The sequence below is a fragment of the Panthera tigris genome, chromosome D2 (genome assembly GCF_018350195.1).
Source record: "Panthera tigris isolate Pti1 chromosome D2, P.tigris_Pti1_mat1.1, whole genome shotgun sequence".
In the NCBI taxonomy this organism is placed as follows: domain Eukaryota; kingdom Metazoa; phylum Chordata; class Mammalia; order Carnivora; family Felidae; genus Panthera; species Panthera tigris.
In genome coordinates, this window is record NC_056670.1 from 57,569,795 (window position 1) to 57,587,356 (window position 17,562).

Here is a 17,562-nt window from a genome sequence, read left to right on the forward strand (position 1 = left end):
AGCGCAGGTGAGGTCCCCGCAGGCGCGTCAAGGGCCACCCGGCTCCTGACACGCACAGGCCTGGACATGCACACGGCTCGGGACAGACGCTCACGCCCAGAACGCCATGTCACCAGGGGCTCGAGTTAACGTCACCGCCTGAGCCCGGCCCCAAACACAGCGCGAAGGGAGTCAACCCGGCTCTTCTCCAAAATTTCGCGCGCCTAAGTGTCCAGCCCCCGGGTGCCACCAGGCTCCCCACCTTGCCCCATCGAGACCTCGGTGCGCTCAGGGGCGCAGAGCTCACACCTAGAAACAGGAAAAATCAACCTCCACTAGTCCCGGGGTCAATAAAAACTAACATTTAGTGAGCTGGGCACCGCGCTAAGTGCTTCACAAAGGCGATCTCTAATCCTCTATGAGGTAGGTACTTCTAGTACTCCCAGGTCTACAAACCAGGAAAGCGGGGCTCAGCATTAATGAGTTCACCCAGGGACAGAGTGGAGACAGGATTTGAACCCACCACTCTCCGCCAGGAAGCGCACGGTGCACACCCGAAGTGCAGGCACTGGCTCAGATTAGGACGTGCCTGGCTCCAGCGAGTCCCTGGCCCCGCCGGGCTGTGGTGATTTTCCAGTGGGAAGTTCCTACTTCTGTGGAGGGCGTGGGCAGAGTGGCCTGGGATGTCGGGACAAAGAAGGAGGGGAGACGCCTAAAGAAGCCCTTGGCCTGTTCTGGGAGCCCAGGAGCTGGTGGTTCAAAGCGCTCCCAGAGGCCTCAGCGGCCCTGCTCTGGCGTCGGAGCTGCAGACACTGGACGCCCGGGGCCAAGCCAGGAGGAGCTGCTCCCAGACCCCCGTTGTGGGGGAAGATCTGCTCAAGGGAAGTTCTCCTTGAGGTCAGGTGCCCATGGAGTCCAGGTTCCTGGAGTTGGGCTGGAGTAAGGCGTTCTCTCCAGCCCACCCAAGCCTTGGAGTCTTGCCATGGCATCTAGCACACAGGCCTGGAAGTCTCGCATCCACCTCTTACTTGCTCTGTGACCTTGGACAAGTCATTTTATTTTTGTGGGCCTCGATATCCATGACTCTAAAATGAGGGGGAGAAAGCAATAATGTCTGTACCATGGGGATCTCGTAACAATAGGGAAGAGATGATGCATGTGGAATGCGTTGTTCACCGGCAGAAGGTTTATTATCAAGATTAATATTAACTTCATGGCATATGCCCAGAAGGCAGAACAGAGGGCAGGCAGGCCCTCTTCTTTGTGAAGAGAAAGTGAAAAAGGACAGAGATGGGGAGAAAGGAAGCAGCTATGAAGGCATGCTGATAGGGAGAAGAGGAGAGGGGGCTACACGAAGCTCAGCCCTACCGCCAAAGCATGTTTATCTTCAAGGCAGCTTCAAGGAAATCCCAGAGCCTGTGGACTACTGCCTAGGCCTTGGAAAATTTGTGGTGGGGATGAGCTATCCAGTACCCAGCAGGAATTCACAAAATGCTCAGCCTGGTAACACTGGGGCTGGCCAGGGAAGGGAGAGGAACAAAGACAGAGAGCTCAGTGTGGAAGGCAAGGAACTTAACCTTGGGCGAGTTAGTCGCCTTACCTTCTCCAAAGCCTCAGTTACCTCCTCTATATAGGGGTTACACTAATACGGCTCTAGATAAGACCTGTTGCAGGAAGCAGAAACAATAACAACGGTGGACACTTAGAAGAGTTTACAATAGGCCTGGTACCATTCTCCAATCTTCATACCCAGGACTCTCCCAAGCCCACCAAGGCAGCTTGCCCACAGTCTGACTGTTTCTGTTTGAGTTGGTGAGTGGGGAGGCTCTTGGTCACTGAGCCTTATGGTGTGCTTGTAGGAAAGCCCTGAATGGTAGGCAGTGTTATCCACATGCCCAATGGGAGGATTATTGTGACTGTTATCAGCAGTATTATTTCTATGATTACCGCTGCTCCTTCCCAATCCTGAGAGGCAGTAATCATTAACTCCTCTTTACAGAAAAGGAAACAGGCTCAGAGAGGATAAGGGATTTGCCTGAAGTCACACAGCAGATCTGCGACAGAGCGAAGAGATTAGAAACCATGCGATTTCGAAGACCAGATGTTCTCCCACACCAGAAGAGAAAAGGAGAGGCGTGCAGGACAGTGGGCTGAGGCAGGGTAGGAGAGGGACACCCACCCCCCACTGGGGTAGGTCCAGGGCAGCTGATTTATTTACATTCCAGCGTGGACACCAATTGGCCAGATCTTTATCTAAACATGATAACAATGACATGAGTCTTTGGGGATTTGTTTACTGTTGCTAAAAAATGATGCATTTGTGGGAGCGGGAAGCTCAGGCTGGGTGTGGGATTTGTTTGCTGTGGCTCCAGAGGGTGGGGAGTGGGTAGGGGGGAAGCCAAGAAGAGGCTGTTGGTGCTTCCAAGAGTATATCCTAAAACTCCAATGATTGAGAGAACTGGTCTCCTTGTTTGGGGACAAAAAACCACACACACACACACACACACACACACACGCACACACACACACACACACACACACACACTTTGATAGTTTAATAATGCTCTCCCCCCCACACACACCCCAAGTAAGGAAAAGGAGTGCCTGGGAGTCCAACTCCCTGATCTCTGCTCAGTGGAGGAGAGGTTCAGAGCTTCCCTCCTTGAGTTTAACAATCACCCCTTGAGTCCACCTTCACAACATTTACTACGTCCCTCTCTAAGCTCAGAGGTCTGTAAGCACTTTCCTTCCATCATTTCTTTAATCCTACAGCAGGCTTATAAAGTCCAAGCCACTTTTGTGGGTGAGAAAGCTGCCACCTACCGAGGCTGAGGGACAGCTCGAGGTTACACAAGACTACAAAAGTGGCCGAACTGGGCTCCAAACCTCTGCTGGACTCTAGGGTCACTGCTTTGGCCCAAGAGACAGGAGGTGTGATCCTGATTTAGAGAAAGCCACATCTCCCCCCATGCCCCAAACCCAGCCTCCTCCACTCTGTGGGCTCTCCCTGCGGAAGAAGGTGTCATACCTGCTACCTCTTACACTTGCATGCTTGTGACGTTTGCGTGCATCCATTCACATTCACACTTACTGGATTACTGGTTGTGAGTGCTGTGAACATTCATCTGTGCCCACATCTGTGCTCACTCAGTGCAGGGGTGGGGGGCACAAACATACACCAGACCACTCATCTACTATCCTAATGGGGGAGGAGCATGTAAAGTTTTTAAAAGTCTAAATTACAGAATAATTTCAATGTGGTTTTATTACTTTCAAGAACACACACAGTGATTACAACCCTAGTAATAAAACCTATCCCCTCTTCTCTGACTGCAGCTTAAATAGGTCTCTGTGGAACCACTTTGTACTAGACTAATTGTAATGATCCCATAAATTGCCTGTATGGAAATAGTGCATCTCATAGTCATGGAAGCTGGTTTTATTCTTGGACCATATAAACATTTCTCTCCAAACCTCATGTCACTACCAGCAATCACATTATTGTGAGGAAAAAAGGAGGGAGAGGGATTCAGAATGAGTGTTGGCCCAGCCCCCGTTTTGACCACACTCTCTGAAAGAGCAGAGCCCTAATGTGGAGTCTACACTTATGGGCACAGTCCTGAAAGCCTTCTTCCCCATGCCTTTGCACATGTGCACGCACTGATGTGTTCACACAGGAAAACACCTTCCTTTTCATTCAAGGAGAAAGAGAAGTCCATAGAAACGTATATATCAGGCCTGTGTCCATCTGTTGGAAACCCATATTTATCAGAGTGATACAGCTGTCATCAACCTCAGAAACATGGTGGTTGCAGATGGAATGGGAAAGGGTAGAGGTCGCTGGCTGCTTTCCATGCAGCATGGGAGCCTGACTCACAGGGGAGAGCGCCCCAGACCCCGTCTCCTCTCTGGAGGCCAGTGACTCAGTGGCCCCGCTTGCCCCATACCCAGTAGCTGGGGGAGGGTGAGAGAGTATAGGTGGGCCTAGAACAGCTACAGAATGCTCAGTCCTTGCAACTGCTGGCTAGGATGAGCCAGGATCCTACTCTCTTCTCCCAGATTTGGCCCCTGCATTTTAAGGCAGTCCCTGAAACACTTCCCAGCTGGGGTGATCTCAAGGCCCCGAATCTAAAGTGGGGCTGGCAGGAAAGAAACAGAAAGAAAGATCAGTTCAGCTGGATCTTGCTCACGTGGGGTGGGGGAGGGGGTAGTCCTGATCTGGGAGCCCCCATCTGTGCTCTCAAGGGATGCCTGGGGCCCAGGCCTTATGGTCGCCTTCAGCTCTGCTGTGATCCTCTCCAGACTGCCACAATAGTAGGAAACGGAGGCTCCGCAGGATCTGCCTGGAGCGGGGATTTCCACAGGGAGGGTGGCCAAGCCTGCCACCTGGAGCCCCACACACCCACCAGGGCCCTCAGGAGAGATTGCTGGGGGTTGGGGGGCTGGGGGGTGGGAGAGGTCCTACAAGCTGAAGCAGGGTGCAGAGTAGTGTCCCTATCACAAACTCCAAAGTGCTTGGGCATCATTAGGAGCAGCTCCTGAAATAAGAGTAGTACAGGATAGAATGGGGGAGATGGTCCGGGACTCAGAAGTGAGGCCGTGATCCACTGGTTTAACTCCGCCCTATGCAGCATCAAACACCTGCAGGGGCCACGACAAAAATGCAGGAGAGCTTCTGAGTGGAGAGGGGGGCCAGGGTGTGGTGAGATAAGATAAGGGGGAAAGGAAGAGAGAGTGAAAAAATAAGGAAGAATGGAACAGGTAGGGAGGAGTGGAGACCCAGTGAGAAAGGAGACCCATGACAGGAGGAGGTGAGGAAGAAAGGGGGAGTGAGGAAAGGAAGGGGTGGAGATGTAGATGGTCCCAGTGCAAGAGGAAGGAGCAGAAAGGGGGAAAGGGGTGGCTGCAAGGGGTAAGAGGCCGCCAGGGAAGTTCTGGGGTCCCAGACTCGGAGGCTCTGCCAAGACTGGATGCCGGGAGCCAAGAGAGGGAAGAAGGTAATTCTCTCCCATTGGCGGGAGTGCTGAGACCTTGAGAGGAGTTCCAGAACCTTTGGCAAGTTCAAGGACGGAGGCCCAGCGTACGTCTCCCGCGGACCTGCTCGGTCCGGGCTCTTGGCCGGCGGCTGGGGAGCAGCGCGCCAGGGACAAAGCCCAGCACTCCCGGCCCTGTCCCGCGCGGACACAGTGCGCCGACTTGGCGACGCGGCGCCCACGCTGGCAGGGCGGAGTCAGGCCTGGCAGCCTTACATTCCCCGCAGCCTCGGTGCCGCCCAAATCTTGACCTCCGACCTGACACACCGGCGTCTCTAAGGGCGAGACTTCGAAACCCAGAGACCCAGAGATGTGGACCTGGGCCTGGCTCCTCAGGCGAGTCAAGCCTTCCGTCCATGTGGCTGTACGCCCTCGCGCACCTCGGTCCTTTCCAGGTCGGGTCCTTGATCGGTTCCGAGCAAGGCCAGCTGCCCACCCCCCAACATTCCTGCTGAGTCAGACAAGCTGAGACTGTCGCCAGAGTAGTGGGAATTGGTGGGTACCCCCAGAGCTTCAGGAAACCAAGGGCAGGTGGGCGGCTAGGCCAGCAGACCCGGATGCCCACTGACGGAGCAAAGGTTCCCCCTGGATCTTGGCCATTGCTCTCCCGGTGCGGACCAAAGACCAGGAACGCCAGGCTGGACGCAGCGAGGGCAGGATAAGACGCTACTGAAGCGACAAGACTGTGGCAAACTTTTCTTTCCAAAAGAAAAACGTCTTTTTCGTTCTCAAACGGTTTGAAGTTATTCGCTTCAACGTGACCCCCAGTGAGACTTGGGAAAAGATTTCTACGTTCTAGGAAGCTGGAGTCCCGTGGCTTGTGGTTGAGAGCAGATAGGGTTGGAAAGATCGCGCTAGAAAGGGTTAGGAAGAACCTCTGCTTCTTGGAACGTGATAACCACATCCCCCCCGCCCTTCCACACTCAGTGCTCAGAGATCCGCACGAGCAGGCAGGCGCTCTGGTTTAACAGAATTAATCTGCCAAAGACTGCAGCCGCTCTTCTGAAGTTAGATTATATTTTAAAAGGTCTATAGACATTGAAATTTCGCTAAAGGAAGTTAAACTCACACACACACACACACACACACTCTCTCTCTCTCACACACACACACACACACACACACACACAAATAATAAAACGTAAGGAATGCCTCCAGAATTCCAATTTAATCCCCAAGTTAAATTGCTCACTGCACTTCCAAATAGCACATGCAAATAGCATAAATAAATGTCTGTATAGGCATCCTTTATGTAGGTATTTTGTTTTTTAAAATATTGAATTTTCATTCAACAAAGTTGGCTTTTTTCCTTGTGTTTTATCAGCAGAACAGAACCGCTTTTGTTGACAAAAGCTGTATTTACATTGTATTTACATTATTTAAAAACTTTTTGGAGTGGGGCAGATACACATAAGATAGATGTGGAAGGTCCTCTCCCTGAGAAATCGAAACTCACATCCTCAGTAAGGGCCTGCAATTTACGAAGAACTACTTGGATTATTGAACTTGGACTGATTTTCTCCCAGGGAAGGGAAGTGGTGGGTTGCTTAGAAAACTCCATTCCAAACACATTCTGGGGAAATCTGGCATTTATACAAACACATGAGAAAAAAAAAAAAAACTAAAATGCTCAAAACTCCATTTTAAAATCTTACAAAATTACAGAAACTTGGGGAAAATTCCTCTCAAGGGATTAGATCAGTTTAATGCTTTCTGGGACTCACCTATGTAGGTGGCATTTCTTTAAAAGTGGAAAAAGTATTTACTCTTCTCACAAAACACGAGTGCCTCTAGATTGCTCAAAAAAAGAAAGAACGAAAAGGATAGCTTTCTAACATCCTTCAACCAAAACACATACTTACATGCCACCATCAACAACGAAAACAAAATAACAGGAATATATTTAGTGCTACAGGAAAAGAAGAAATGCCTTTCTTCTTTCTCTTTCTTTCTTTTTTTCTTTCTTTCCTTCTTTCTTTCATAAGTCAAGGAAAATGAAATTTCTGGGAAAGCAGTAAAAAATGAAACAGTAAATTTAAAAAAACCTACCTGAAATGTTATATAGTTTTGACTAGCTGTGTACATCATGGGATTGTTTCTCATGCTTTAATAGAGCTTCTGACTGTGGTGCTACATTTAGAGTAGGAAGCCGTGATAACTTTAAACTTTTTTGTGACTGTGGTTACATTAAATGGTTATTTGAATAGCTGAAAGGAAATAACATAAGCAGTGGCATATATAATTAAAATGATTGGTTATCTGCCTCTATTTCTATGTATATTAATTAAGCAATTTTTGTGTAGAGAATAGTAACTTATGGGAACACTTTACAGTTTCAAAGAATCATCACATTTTAATTTGATAATATATTTATTGTGATGGCTAGCATATGGCTTTTCTCCAGAAAACGAATAATATTATACATCGCTTATGCGTCTATACAGCCCTTCCCCTTCATTGATTTTGCCATCATTTTACTATGAGGAGGAGGGAGATATTAAAAAATGTGTAATGTGACAAAAGCCGAGGGTAAGTAGGCAGACACACTCGATTAAAACAACATCAAATGTGTCCTTGGTTGCAGCTATATTTACTTTATCTGACAGTAATTAGCTAAACTGACTGGAACGAAAACCTATTATTACTGGAGCACAACTCCAGGATTTCAAAGATCCTCTTTTCAGACCAGAGAACGCAAATGCCCCAGAATGCGATCGTAACTAAATACCCGCGTTGGACCCAGATTCCACATTCTGATAAGTAACTCCCAAGAACCCACCGCTGCGGTAATGTAACTTAGTGTAACTACTGCCTGGCATTTTCTTCCAGGACACCAGCTCGAAGCGGGCGGCTCACACGCTCACAGTCGCCCAGGCTGCGGGCGCAGGAAAGGCAGGCTGCCTAGACGGGATTGGCCTGGTGGGGATCCCTGGTACGTAGCTCTGCTGCAGGGGAACCAGACCGACCAAAGGGAGCCTGAACAACCAGGAGAGCAGAGCTGGAAACGTCCTAAACGCAAGCCGAGGTTTAAGGCCAAAACCAGCTCTAGGTAGCGGGTAGAAGTCTTCCTCCCGCCAGCTAGATCAGCCCTGAGCCGATTAGAGAGGAGAAGAGAAAGGGGGGGACAGGGCACCGAAACCACTGGCTAGCCCCCTTCCCCTGGGCCGCCCACGCTCTGGATCCTCACCCGCCTCCAGCCGGGCAGAACTGAACTATGTCCCTGGGCGGCCGGGACAGGAACAAAGCGGTCAGAAGCTGCAGGAGAGAACCACTCAGGCCTAGCACAAGGGCACCTGGCCGGAGAGGGGTGGCAGTGGCTTTGGGGGAGAGCCGACCGCGTGGACCTGCGAGTGGGGAGGAGACAGCCTTCTTCGTGCTCAGTGAGGGGGCAACCGGGTGGCCTCCGGGCAGCAGCAGCGGGCGTATGGACTTGTTCCCAGCACCCCCGGCCATGGGTTCTAAGATGGGGGTTCTTAGGAATGGACTTAGGGAAGGCCTAAGAACGAAGTGCTGCAGAGAAGCAAGAGAAGGTAGGAAGGAGAAATGCAACGGGTAGCTTTCTTCTTTTTCTTTCTTTCTTTCTCTCTTTTTTTCTTTCTTTCTTTTCCTGACTCAAAATCACTCAAACAAAACAAAACCAACGCTCAAAGAGGCGGAAAAATTTGGGAACCAGAAATGTTGTCGGAGATGGTCTAGCTCCGGGGAATGGGAGTGGAGGAGTGGGGCTGGAGCGCAGCTTCCTTCTTTTAGGCTTGACTGCCAACGCGACGCACACCCTCAAGGACCCCCACCCCACAGTGCCGCGCACTCACCCCCACCTCTCTCTCTTGATCTTTGCGCCCGAGCGGTTGCGATCCGCAGCAATACCAGGTGCATTCTTCTCCCTGCAGCCCCTGGCCTGGTTTGGAGAAGCCGGCCCCGCCTGGGACGTCAATAGTCTCAATTCTGAGAAGAGAGGCACCGGCAAGGCTCTTCCCACAGAGGGTCTCCCCCACGACCCGCGGGCCGCCGCCACCCTAAGTACTCCCGGGTGCACGTGGCCCGCGCCGCATCCCAGCTCTCCGGGCGGCCCCAGGGGCTGACTCCCCGCACCATTTCCGCTGGCTGCCGAACAGCCCCGCCTCTCTCCCCTCCCGCCTTTCTCTTCTTGGCCTTGGGCACCCACAACTCCCAACGCAGCGGGACCCGCAGGACAGCTCTCCACAGCTCGCCCCAACTCTAGCCGTGTGTGCCGCGCCCGGGGGCGTTGTCCACAGTCCCTGCACCTTCCACCCGCCCCTTCCAGCTAAGACCGGTCTCCCACCATCTTGGCGGAGAAAAAAAAAAAATGCTTGGGGCGGCCAGGGCCGGATATGGGGCGCCTCGGTTGGGCTGGAACCGGTCTCTGTTTTTTCCAAGGCCAGTGCTGAGCCAGGTCTTTCTGTGGGCCTCACAGTAGCTCCCGCTGCTCCTCACTGGACGAGGCGTGGTGGCTGGCGAGCGCCTATTGTGCAGAAGATGATCCCCACCGGCGCGGAGTTTCCAGACCTTCAGGGGACCCCACAGATTCGCCCAGAAAACAACCAGGGCCACACGAGGGCGCCAGAAGGCGTATGGGTTGGAGAAATTAGAAAGCCGCCTCCGAGGGTAAGGGCCTAGATCCAAGTTCCCGGTTTGAATATGCAGAAAAGAAGGCCTCCATGGCTGGGTCACAGATACTGCTCTCAAGATCGTAAGAAGCCACCCAGTGTGTGCAGCAATCCAGCCACGCCATCACCAATGCAGTCAACAAACACTGCTTGATCTCTGATGCAGAATAGTGGTAGTTGAGGTGTACCGAGCACTTAATATGTGTGGGGCCCTGCACTAAACTCCTGGCATGTTTTGTCTTTTATCCCTGGCAACAACCTCTGAATAAGTATTACTACCTCCTCTTTGTAGGCAAAGACACTGAGGCTTAGAAACGCCCAAGGCCACTGACTACTTCAGGATTGGAACCAAGAGCGGTCAGACAACCAAGTTTACTAACAACTCCATCCTCCTGTCTCTCACATACCTGCTTCGCGCGGCAGCTGCAAGGGCTACAAGGGCAAATACAACGGAGACCTTTCCTTCGGGGGCTCATAGTTTACCCAGGGCCACCAGGCAGGCAATATATACTACTGGGTGAGAAGTGATAAGTGACACGAACGTCCTTTACTAACACGCGCTGCGAGTTCAGATGCGGGAGGGATGACTTCCGGCTAGGCGATCAGGGAGCTCTTCCTCGGAGAGGTAGTATTTGAGCAGAGCCTTGGAGAACAGCTTTCCATTCATGGAAACAAGGGCAAGGTAGACGTTCCAAGTGGAGGGAACAGCTTAAGCAAAGTCAACAAGTCGGGAACAGACACGTTGCCCATCCATAGATATACAAAACAATCCGTCTTCTTGGGAATCCTGTGGCCGGCATTTACGGGCCAGGAAGTTTTCTTGCCCCATAGCAGCTGGGAAAAGCTACGCTCCTGGGCCATTCTTCCTGGCAGTTGGCTCATGGACAGGAAGCCTCCCAGAACTGGCCCCGGCCGGGAAGGTACAGCCAGGCGGGGCGGGAATCGGTAGTTCGGGCACCCGGGGCATTGCAGCCTTACCCACAACGACTTGGACTTCACGACTCTATACTAGTCCTTTATTTCTGGTAGCGCCACAGCACCCCACACAGTGGATGCGGGGGGCGTGGTCCACGTGAGCCGGAGCCAATGGGGAGGGAGGCCGAGGCGAGAGCCCCGCCCCCGACGTGACGCACGACCCCCGGACACAGGCTTCGCAGCCCCGGCTCCAGTCCCTGCAGTGGCTGTAACAAAACCCAGACCCCCAGGTCCGGGCCAATGGAGGCGATTTAGACTGGAGCGGGACCGCGTCTGTCAAAAACCCGACTCGGCAGCAGCGGCAGAGTCCAGAAGGAGAGCTGGAGCCGCTGCACTACTTCCCCGCCCCCGCCGGGATTTATTGAGTATTTGGACTGGACAATTAAGTGGCCCTGATGATGTTACCAAGCCCGGTCACCTCCACCCCTTTCTCAGTCAAAGACATTTTGAATCTGGAGCAGCAGCAGCAACAGCACTTCCACGGCGCGCACTTGCAGGCGGACTTGGAGCACCACTTCCACTCCGCACCGTGCATGCTGGCCGCCACCGAGGGGACTCAATTTTCTGACGGAGGGGAAGAAGACGAGGAAGAAGAGGGCGACAAACTGTCCTATTTGAACTCACTAGCCACAGCCGATGGCCACGGGGGCTCGGGGCTCTGTCCCCAGAGCTACGTCCACACAGTCCTGCGAGACTCGTGTAGCGGGCCTAAGGAACATGAAGAGGAGCCCGAGGTCGTGAGGGACCGGAGCCAAAGTGAGTAGAGGGGGAAAGAAAAGCCCCCGCACATCTGGAGCAATGGCGGAGCGCCCGCAAACAGCCCACAAACCTTGTCAGCAGTGCTTCCCGCCCCTTTAACCTTTGGCTGGGGTCATGCCTCGCCCTGGTCAACGACAGCTCCGCAAAGCGCAGGTGCCTGCGAGCGAGCCGGGTCAGAGGGAGAAGGACGAGGTGACCCCGACAACTACGCCTCCCGCCTCCCGGAGAGGAGAGGCAAGCCCCCAAGGGAAGGAAGGGAAAGTAATTGCTGCCCTGAGGCCGATAAGCAACACGGGTTCAGTAGTCAGGATCCAGCAGCTAGAGAGACAGCTTGAGCCTCTTCCTCTTTTCCCCCTAGCATGAGACGAGTTCTTTGAGGCCGGGACAGAGGTCCCCTCTTCTCCAAAAAAGATGATCCAAGCAGGTTGTGTTGGCAGGGCGCAGGAACTTTGGTAGAGACCAGCCAAGTGATTTCCTCACTTCTCTGCTTGGAGTTCAGTGTCCTGGACCCCAAGGCACCGGGCAGAGAGGGAAGGGACAGTCCGGGCGAGTGCGTGGGAACCCAGTGCATTTCCGTGTGCAGTATGTTCACACGGGAGAGTTTTTTGAAGATTCATAAGGTTATGCTTTGTGTCCCAGGCTGTGGGGCTGCAGGGTGAGTGAAAAACGCGCCGAACGTAGTCCTAGATCCCAGCTGCTCACATCTGATGGGAGGTGAATTGGGTAGGGAAGACAGGATAACTGAATATAGCTTCCAAGGAAGTGTCTGCTTCTGAGGGGAGAGAATCAAAGAACGTCTTTCCCAAGAGGAGGTCTGATGTGGCAGCAGCCAAGGCCTATACTCCTGACAGTTCCCCTGGGCCTAAAATCCACATAATACGGCCTAAATCAGTTAATCAAATTTCTTTTTTTCTCTCAAAGGTAACACACTCATCGTCACGCAGACATTTAGTCGGAGGCATGTTGTCTTTTAAAAGGAAAAGTTCCTAGGCAATATAAGAGCGTTACACTCAAGCATTTTCTAACAGAAAGATTTTTCAGGCAACTCACACCAGCCCCCAAATACCAACATGCTTCACACCTTTGACTATCCTTAACATAGTGGAAGGCTAACAAGCTTGCAAATACTCTATAGTTATGATATAGTTGCAAGCTTTCATCCTGAAAACAGTCATTAGCACGCCGAGCCGCACATTTAATACAGAGTAATCTCTTTCTCGCTGATGCTCAAGTTCTAAATAAAGGCGAACTACCCCTCCCCATGGAACGTGCCTCCACCCTCTAAGGGCGTTCTGAGGGTGCTTGGGATGTCGCGGGGTCCCATGGCGCCAGCAGCCACAAACTTTCCAGAAAGTCCAGGCATTTACTACCGCACGCACCGCGCTGCCGCCCAAAGGGCCACCGTGCGCTGGGATAGGAACCGCGGTTAGGCTGGGAACTGCTAAGGGACGCTGTTGTTTTGCTTCTTCCGCAGAAAGCTGCCAGCTGAAGAAGCCTCTGGAGGTGGCCGGGGATTGTAAGGCGGCGGAGGAGAGCGAGAGACCCAAGCCACGCAGCCGCCGGAAGCCCCGGGTCCTCTTCTCGCAAGCCCAGGTCTTCGAGCTGGAACGCAGGTTCAAGCAGCAGAGGTACTTGTCGGCGCCCGAGCGCGAGCACCTCGCCAGCAGCTTGAAGCTCACGTCCACGCAGGTGAAGATCTGGTTCCAGAACCGCAGGTACAAGTGCAAGAGACAGCGGCAGGACAAGTCTCTGGAGCTGGGCGCGCACGCACCTCCGCCGCCACCGCGCCGCGTGGCAGTGCCTGTGCTGGTGCGGGACGGCAAGCCGTGCGTCACGCCGGGCGCGCAAGCCTACGGCGCGCCCTACAGCGTGGGTGCGGGCGCCTACTCCTACAACAGCTTCCCCGCCTATGGCTATGGGAACTCGGCCGCCGCCGCCGCCGCCGCCGCTGCCGCCGCCGCCGCCGCGGCGGCCTACAGTGGCAGCTACGGCTGTGCGTACCCGGCAGGCGGCGGCGGCGGCGGCGGCGGCGGCGGGGCCTCCGCGGCGGCCGCGGCCATGCAGCCCGCCTGCAGCGCTGCCGGAGGCGGCCCCTTTGTGAACGTGAGCAACCTAGGCGGCTTTGGCGGCGGTGGCGGCGCGCAGCCGTTGCACCAGGGTGCGGCGACCGGGGCTGCTTGCGCGCAGGGCACCTTGCAGGGCATCCGGGCCTGGTAGGCACGCGACTGGTCACGCGGCAGTCGCCCCACTGCAGCCTGGCACCGCGGGACTGAAGCGCGAGAAAGGTTGGACCTTAGGGCCAGGTCCCCTCGTTAAAAAAAAAAAAAAAAAAAAAGCCACACAAAACAACAACAACAACAAAAGACACGTCTCGATCTCCAGGGCCCCGGAGCACAGCTCGAGCGAAGCCTGGGGAAGGGGGATGAGGGGCGAGGAGGATGCCCGAGACCGGTCGCGGAGACTGTCTCTGAGGCAGAAACTCCGGCTGGGTGCCGGGGAGGACAATGGCCCCGACTCTGGCCCCGAAGTGAGTGCGAGAGGCTGGGACTCTGGCTTCCGTTTGGTTCTCCCAAACCAATAAGGCCTTCTTTCCCCTTGGCCTTCCCGCGGCTTCCGCGAAATGTCGGCAGAAAACCCAAGGACAAAAAAAAAAAAAAAAAAAAAAAGGCATGAAGGAGAGAAAAATGGGTGTCGTGGCTTGAGAAATCCCCAAGCCTTACCCACCCCTCTGCCCCTTTTGCGGCCCGGAGCGCCACACCACAGTCAATTTTCCTTTTCCCAACCGCCTGCCTTCCGCAGCAGATACCTCGGCCTGGATCTCCGGATTGTCAGGGGGTAGAACTCTGCGAGATAAACAAGCGAGGCATGATCAAACATTAGGGGGTCTGAACAAATCCGGGAGCTGGTGCCCCACCGGAGGTGTTACCAGGTTTCCTTTCTGTTTCATATTCTGTATTCAGCACATATAATATATCTATAACTATATCCACACGCCGTGTACACACCCGCTGCCATACACTACAGGAGTCAATAAACAAGGTGCAATATTTCCAAACCGTTGGTTGCAGACTTTGTTTCGCTCCCCAAAGTGGAGAGGGATCCTTTAAACGGGGGGAGAAGGATAGGCAATGAAAAGGTGCATAAGGGAAAGCAATCTTTCCTGGGCGATCGCAGGCCTGGCCTCTCCTGGGCCAGCCCCTGGGCTGCAAGTCTGTGTCCTCTTGGTTTTATTCATTAATTTCTCTTTTCTCTTGTGGGAGGACAGGTCGGAGACTCAGGGCCTTTTGAGGTCCCGGCTTTGTAATCCCCACAAGTTTTACCCAAATGCTTGGGCTAGTGTTTGGGCCTGCGTTAGACCAAGACTTAGACTCTGCCCCACCTCGAAGGTCGCCAGGGAAAAGGAAACCTCGCCCCCTGGCCCAGCTGTAGGCGGCGGGAAGGCGGTTCCTTCAGCGGCCGCCGCCGGGGCCTCTAGCGCGCCCAGGGGCGCTGCGCCCCGCCGCGGCCGAGTTCTCCCCCTCGGCCGCCCTCCCTTCTCCCCCGGCGGCCGCGGCTTTATGCGGCTCCTTGTCACTTGCGGAGAATGCCTGTGCGAGGTCTGTGCTGCCACACGGCCGATTGTGAGCGTGCCAAGGCGGGTGAATGGGGAGGCCTCAGAGCGCCGCGCCATTGTGGGGCCGGGCCTCGCTGAAAGACGGCTCCGGGCCGGGAAGGTGCGGAAAGAATGGCTTTTTATTGGAGTCCCGAACAAAAGGTGTGGTAGGAAGGCGAAGTCCCCTGCGCGAACAAAAACCCCAGCGCGTCGGGATTGACGTCCCCCCCGAGCTCCCCATTGCTTCTCAGAGCGGGGGCTTTGTGTAGCAGTCTGCTCAACAGAGGGACGGAGAAATGCGCGGGGGTTTTGTTCCCCACTTTTTGTGCGCTGGGGGAGGGAGCGGCAAGGGGGGACGGGGGCTGGGCGGGCAGCAGGGAGGGGCGCACTGATTAGGCCGGCCGGCCGCGGCGCGGAGACGTTCAGCGGGAGTCGGCGGCCTGAATGCAGGGTCATTATTGCTACAAGTTTAGCAATTTCGCCCTTACAGGAGGGGGCGGGGGCTGCTTGGCTGCTGCGGGGCCGCCGGGTTGGGGAATCTGCAGAGACCTGGTGGAGGAAGAAAAAGGAGGGGAGGAAAGGAGGGAAAGGAGGGAGGCAGGCAAGGGAATCCTCCAAAACTCGCTGACCGCCCAGGATGAGGCTTGGACAAGTCCAAAGAGGCCTAGCGGGAGGCTGGAAAGGCGGCGCCTAGGGGCGAAGACCCTCCCTCCCTTCACCTCTTCCGAGGCAGAAAAACCCTGGAGTTGAGCGTGAGTTATAGTGCACCAGTTTGGCGGTCCCTCACCTCCTTGCCGCCAGTTCCCTCCTCTCCTACGCCTCCCCGGAGCTAGGGCAACTCCTCCCACTACCCCTGTAGCCGCCGGGACGCCCCCAACCCCCTTCCTAGGGAGCCCTCTCTTCTGAAGCTGTTACATTCCCATGAGTTGCTTAGGGTAAAGGCTGGGGAGGGAATTCTCACTTCCTAACACGTTTCTCGCTACCTGTAGCCTGGAACCACTGACCCATCCATCCATCCAACAGTATTTACTGAGCACCTGTTAATATGTGTTCACTTGCACTGTTCTGAATGCTGGGGATGGTGAAAAAAAAATACAATGTCTGCAGGCCTGTGGAGTTTTTAATTTAATTTAATTTAATTTAATTTAATTTAATTTTATATTTGTGGAGTTTATTTTAAAGAGTGTGCATGGGGGGGATGGAGTTAGACAACAAACAAGTAAATGGAAAAATAGTAGATAAATTCTTAAAAAGGAAATAAAACCAAATGCTGAAGGGAGTGGGTTTTTTTTGGAGTAGATGATCAGAGCAAGCCAAGTTGAGATTACATTTAAGTTAATACCTGAATGACAAAAGGGAAGCCAGTCTTAGTAGTGCTTTGCCATTGTAACCTCCACCTCTCTGCACTCGCCCTCCTGGTGGTAAGGAATGGAATGACCTTCCACCCTGTCTTTCTGGTGAACTCTTGCTCCTCCTTCAAGGCCAAGCTTCTTTCCTGAACCACCCAAGTGGGGGTAATCACTCCCTCATATATGCCACCAGAGTCTTAGGTACTTTCCAATATCACAACATAGTGTCCTGCAAAGAGTTATTTGTTTCTCTCCTTCCTCATGAGGTCCTAGTGAGGTCATGGGGGACCAGGTTGACATCTTTTTCCTCCGGGACAAATAACACAGTAAGTAGGGGATCAGGGGGCCAGTGTCCTTAAGCACCACCTTCCCCAGCACATGCAGTGGCCCCAGTGATGTGGAGCTGCGACCTTGAGTCCTGGCTGCAAGGGAAATGATGAGCTGGACTCTTGACCCACCTGGGCAGGGCCAAGACACCTGAAATTGCCTGCAGAGGACACACAACCCATGCAGATCCCAGAGATATGTCCTGCCTTTGTACCCTGCAATGCTGCCTGGGGACCCAGCTTCCTGCAAGAGATTCTCACCCCTCACCCTACAGTTTAAACCATAGGAAAGGAAGCTGAGAACTTGGTGATGACCTGACACACCAGGGCACAAAGTTTAGGGCATGGGAGGGACATGGAGATAGGGAAGAGAGAGAGGACTCAGGCAGAGAGGGGTGGAAAGCCGAGATGTGTGTGATGAATCTGGGACCTGCATCTGGGACCCAATCCGCTTCTCTAATATTTGCAAGGCAAAGGGTATGGTAGGTGATCAAGATGCTGCCCTGCACTCTAGGCGTGTTCACTTCCGAGGCTGGATCTCGTCGCCTGCGCTCTAGGAACCCAAGGCTCCAGGAGCAGTTGCCCTCACTCCGCGGGGGGTTTCCTAGGTAAGCAGCTCCTTTTTCTCCCACCTAGTCTGTATCCTGCAGGCCATGGCCTCTAGATGCTCCCAGCGCCAGATCCCCACCTTCCTTGCCCGGTTTCCTCCTGGCCCGAGTTAATCTTCCTCCACTCTGCATCCTCCCTGTTTGGAAAAGAGGCGTGTGACTGTGGTAGAGGAAACAGAGTTGGTTCTATGGATTGGCTTCCACAAAGATTGCGTGTCTCGAGATACTTAAGTCAGACTGAACCACCTCCCTCCCTACTCCCTACTCTTCTCCAGAGCCTGAAGTCCCCGCGTATAAATAGCTCCCATCTCTT

General features: G+C 53.7%; 1 protein-coding gene across 1 annotated transcript; it reads left to right on the top strand.

Moving 5' to 3' along the window:
• The first annotated feature begins 10,829 nt into the window (after positions 1–10,829).
• On the top strand, positions 10,830–14,545 carry NKX2-3 (NK2 homeobox 3). The gene is made up of 2 exons (XM_015536640.2): positions 10,830–11,371; positions 12,849–14,545. The coding sequence occupies exons 1-2, from the start codon at positions 11,011–11,013 to the stop codon at positions 13,589–13,591; spliced, it is 1,104 nt and encodes a 367-aa protein (XP_015392126.2). The 5' UTR covers positions 10,830–11,010; the 3' UTR covers positions 13,592–14,545.
• Positions 14,546–17,562: the final 3,017 nt, after the last annotated feature.

Bases quoted from the DNA above. Each gene is read 5' to 3' on its own strand.
- NKX2-3 (XM_015536640.2), top strand. From the start codon at position 11,011: ATGATGTTACCAAGCCCGGTCACCTCCACCCCTTTCTCAGTCAAAGAC. The intron at 11,372-12,848 runs GTGAGTAGAGGG...CTTCTTCCGCAG, and splicing joins CGTGAGGGACCGGAGCCAAA to AAAGCTGCCAGCTGAAGAAG.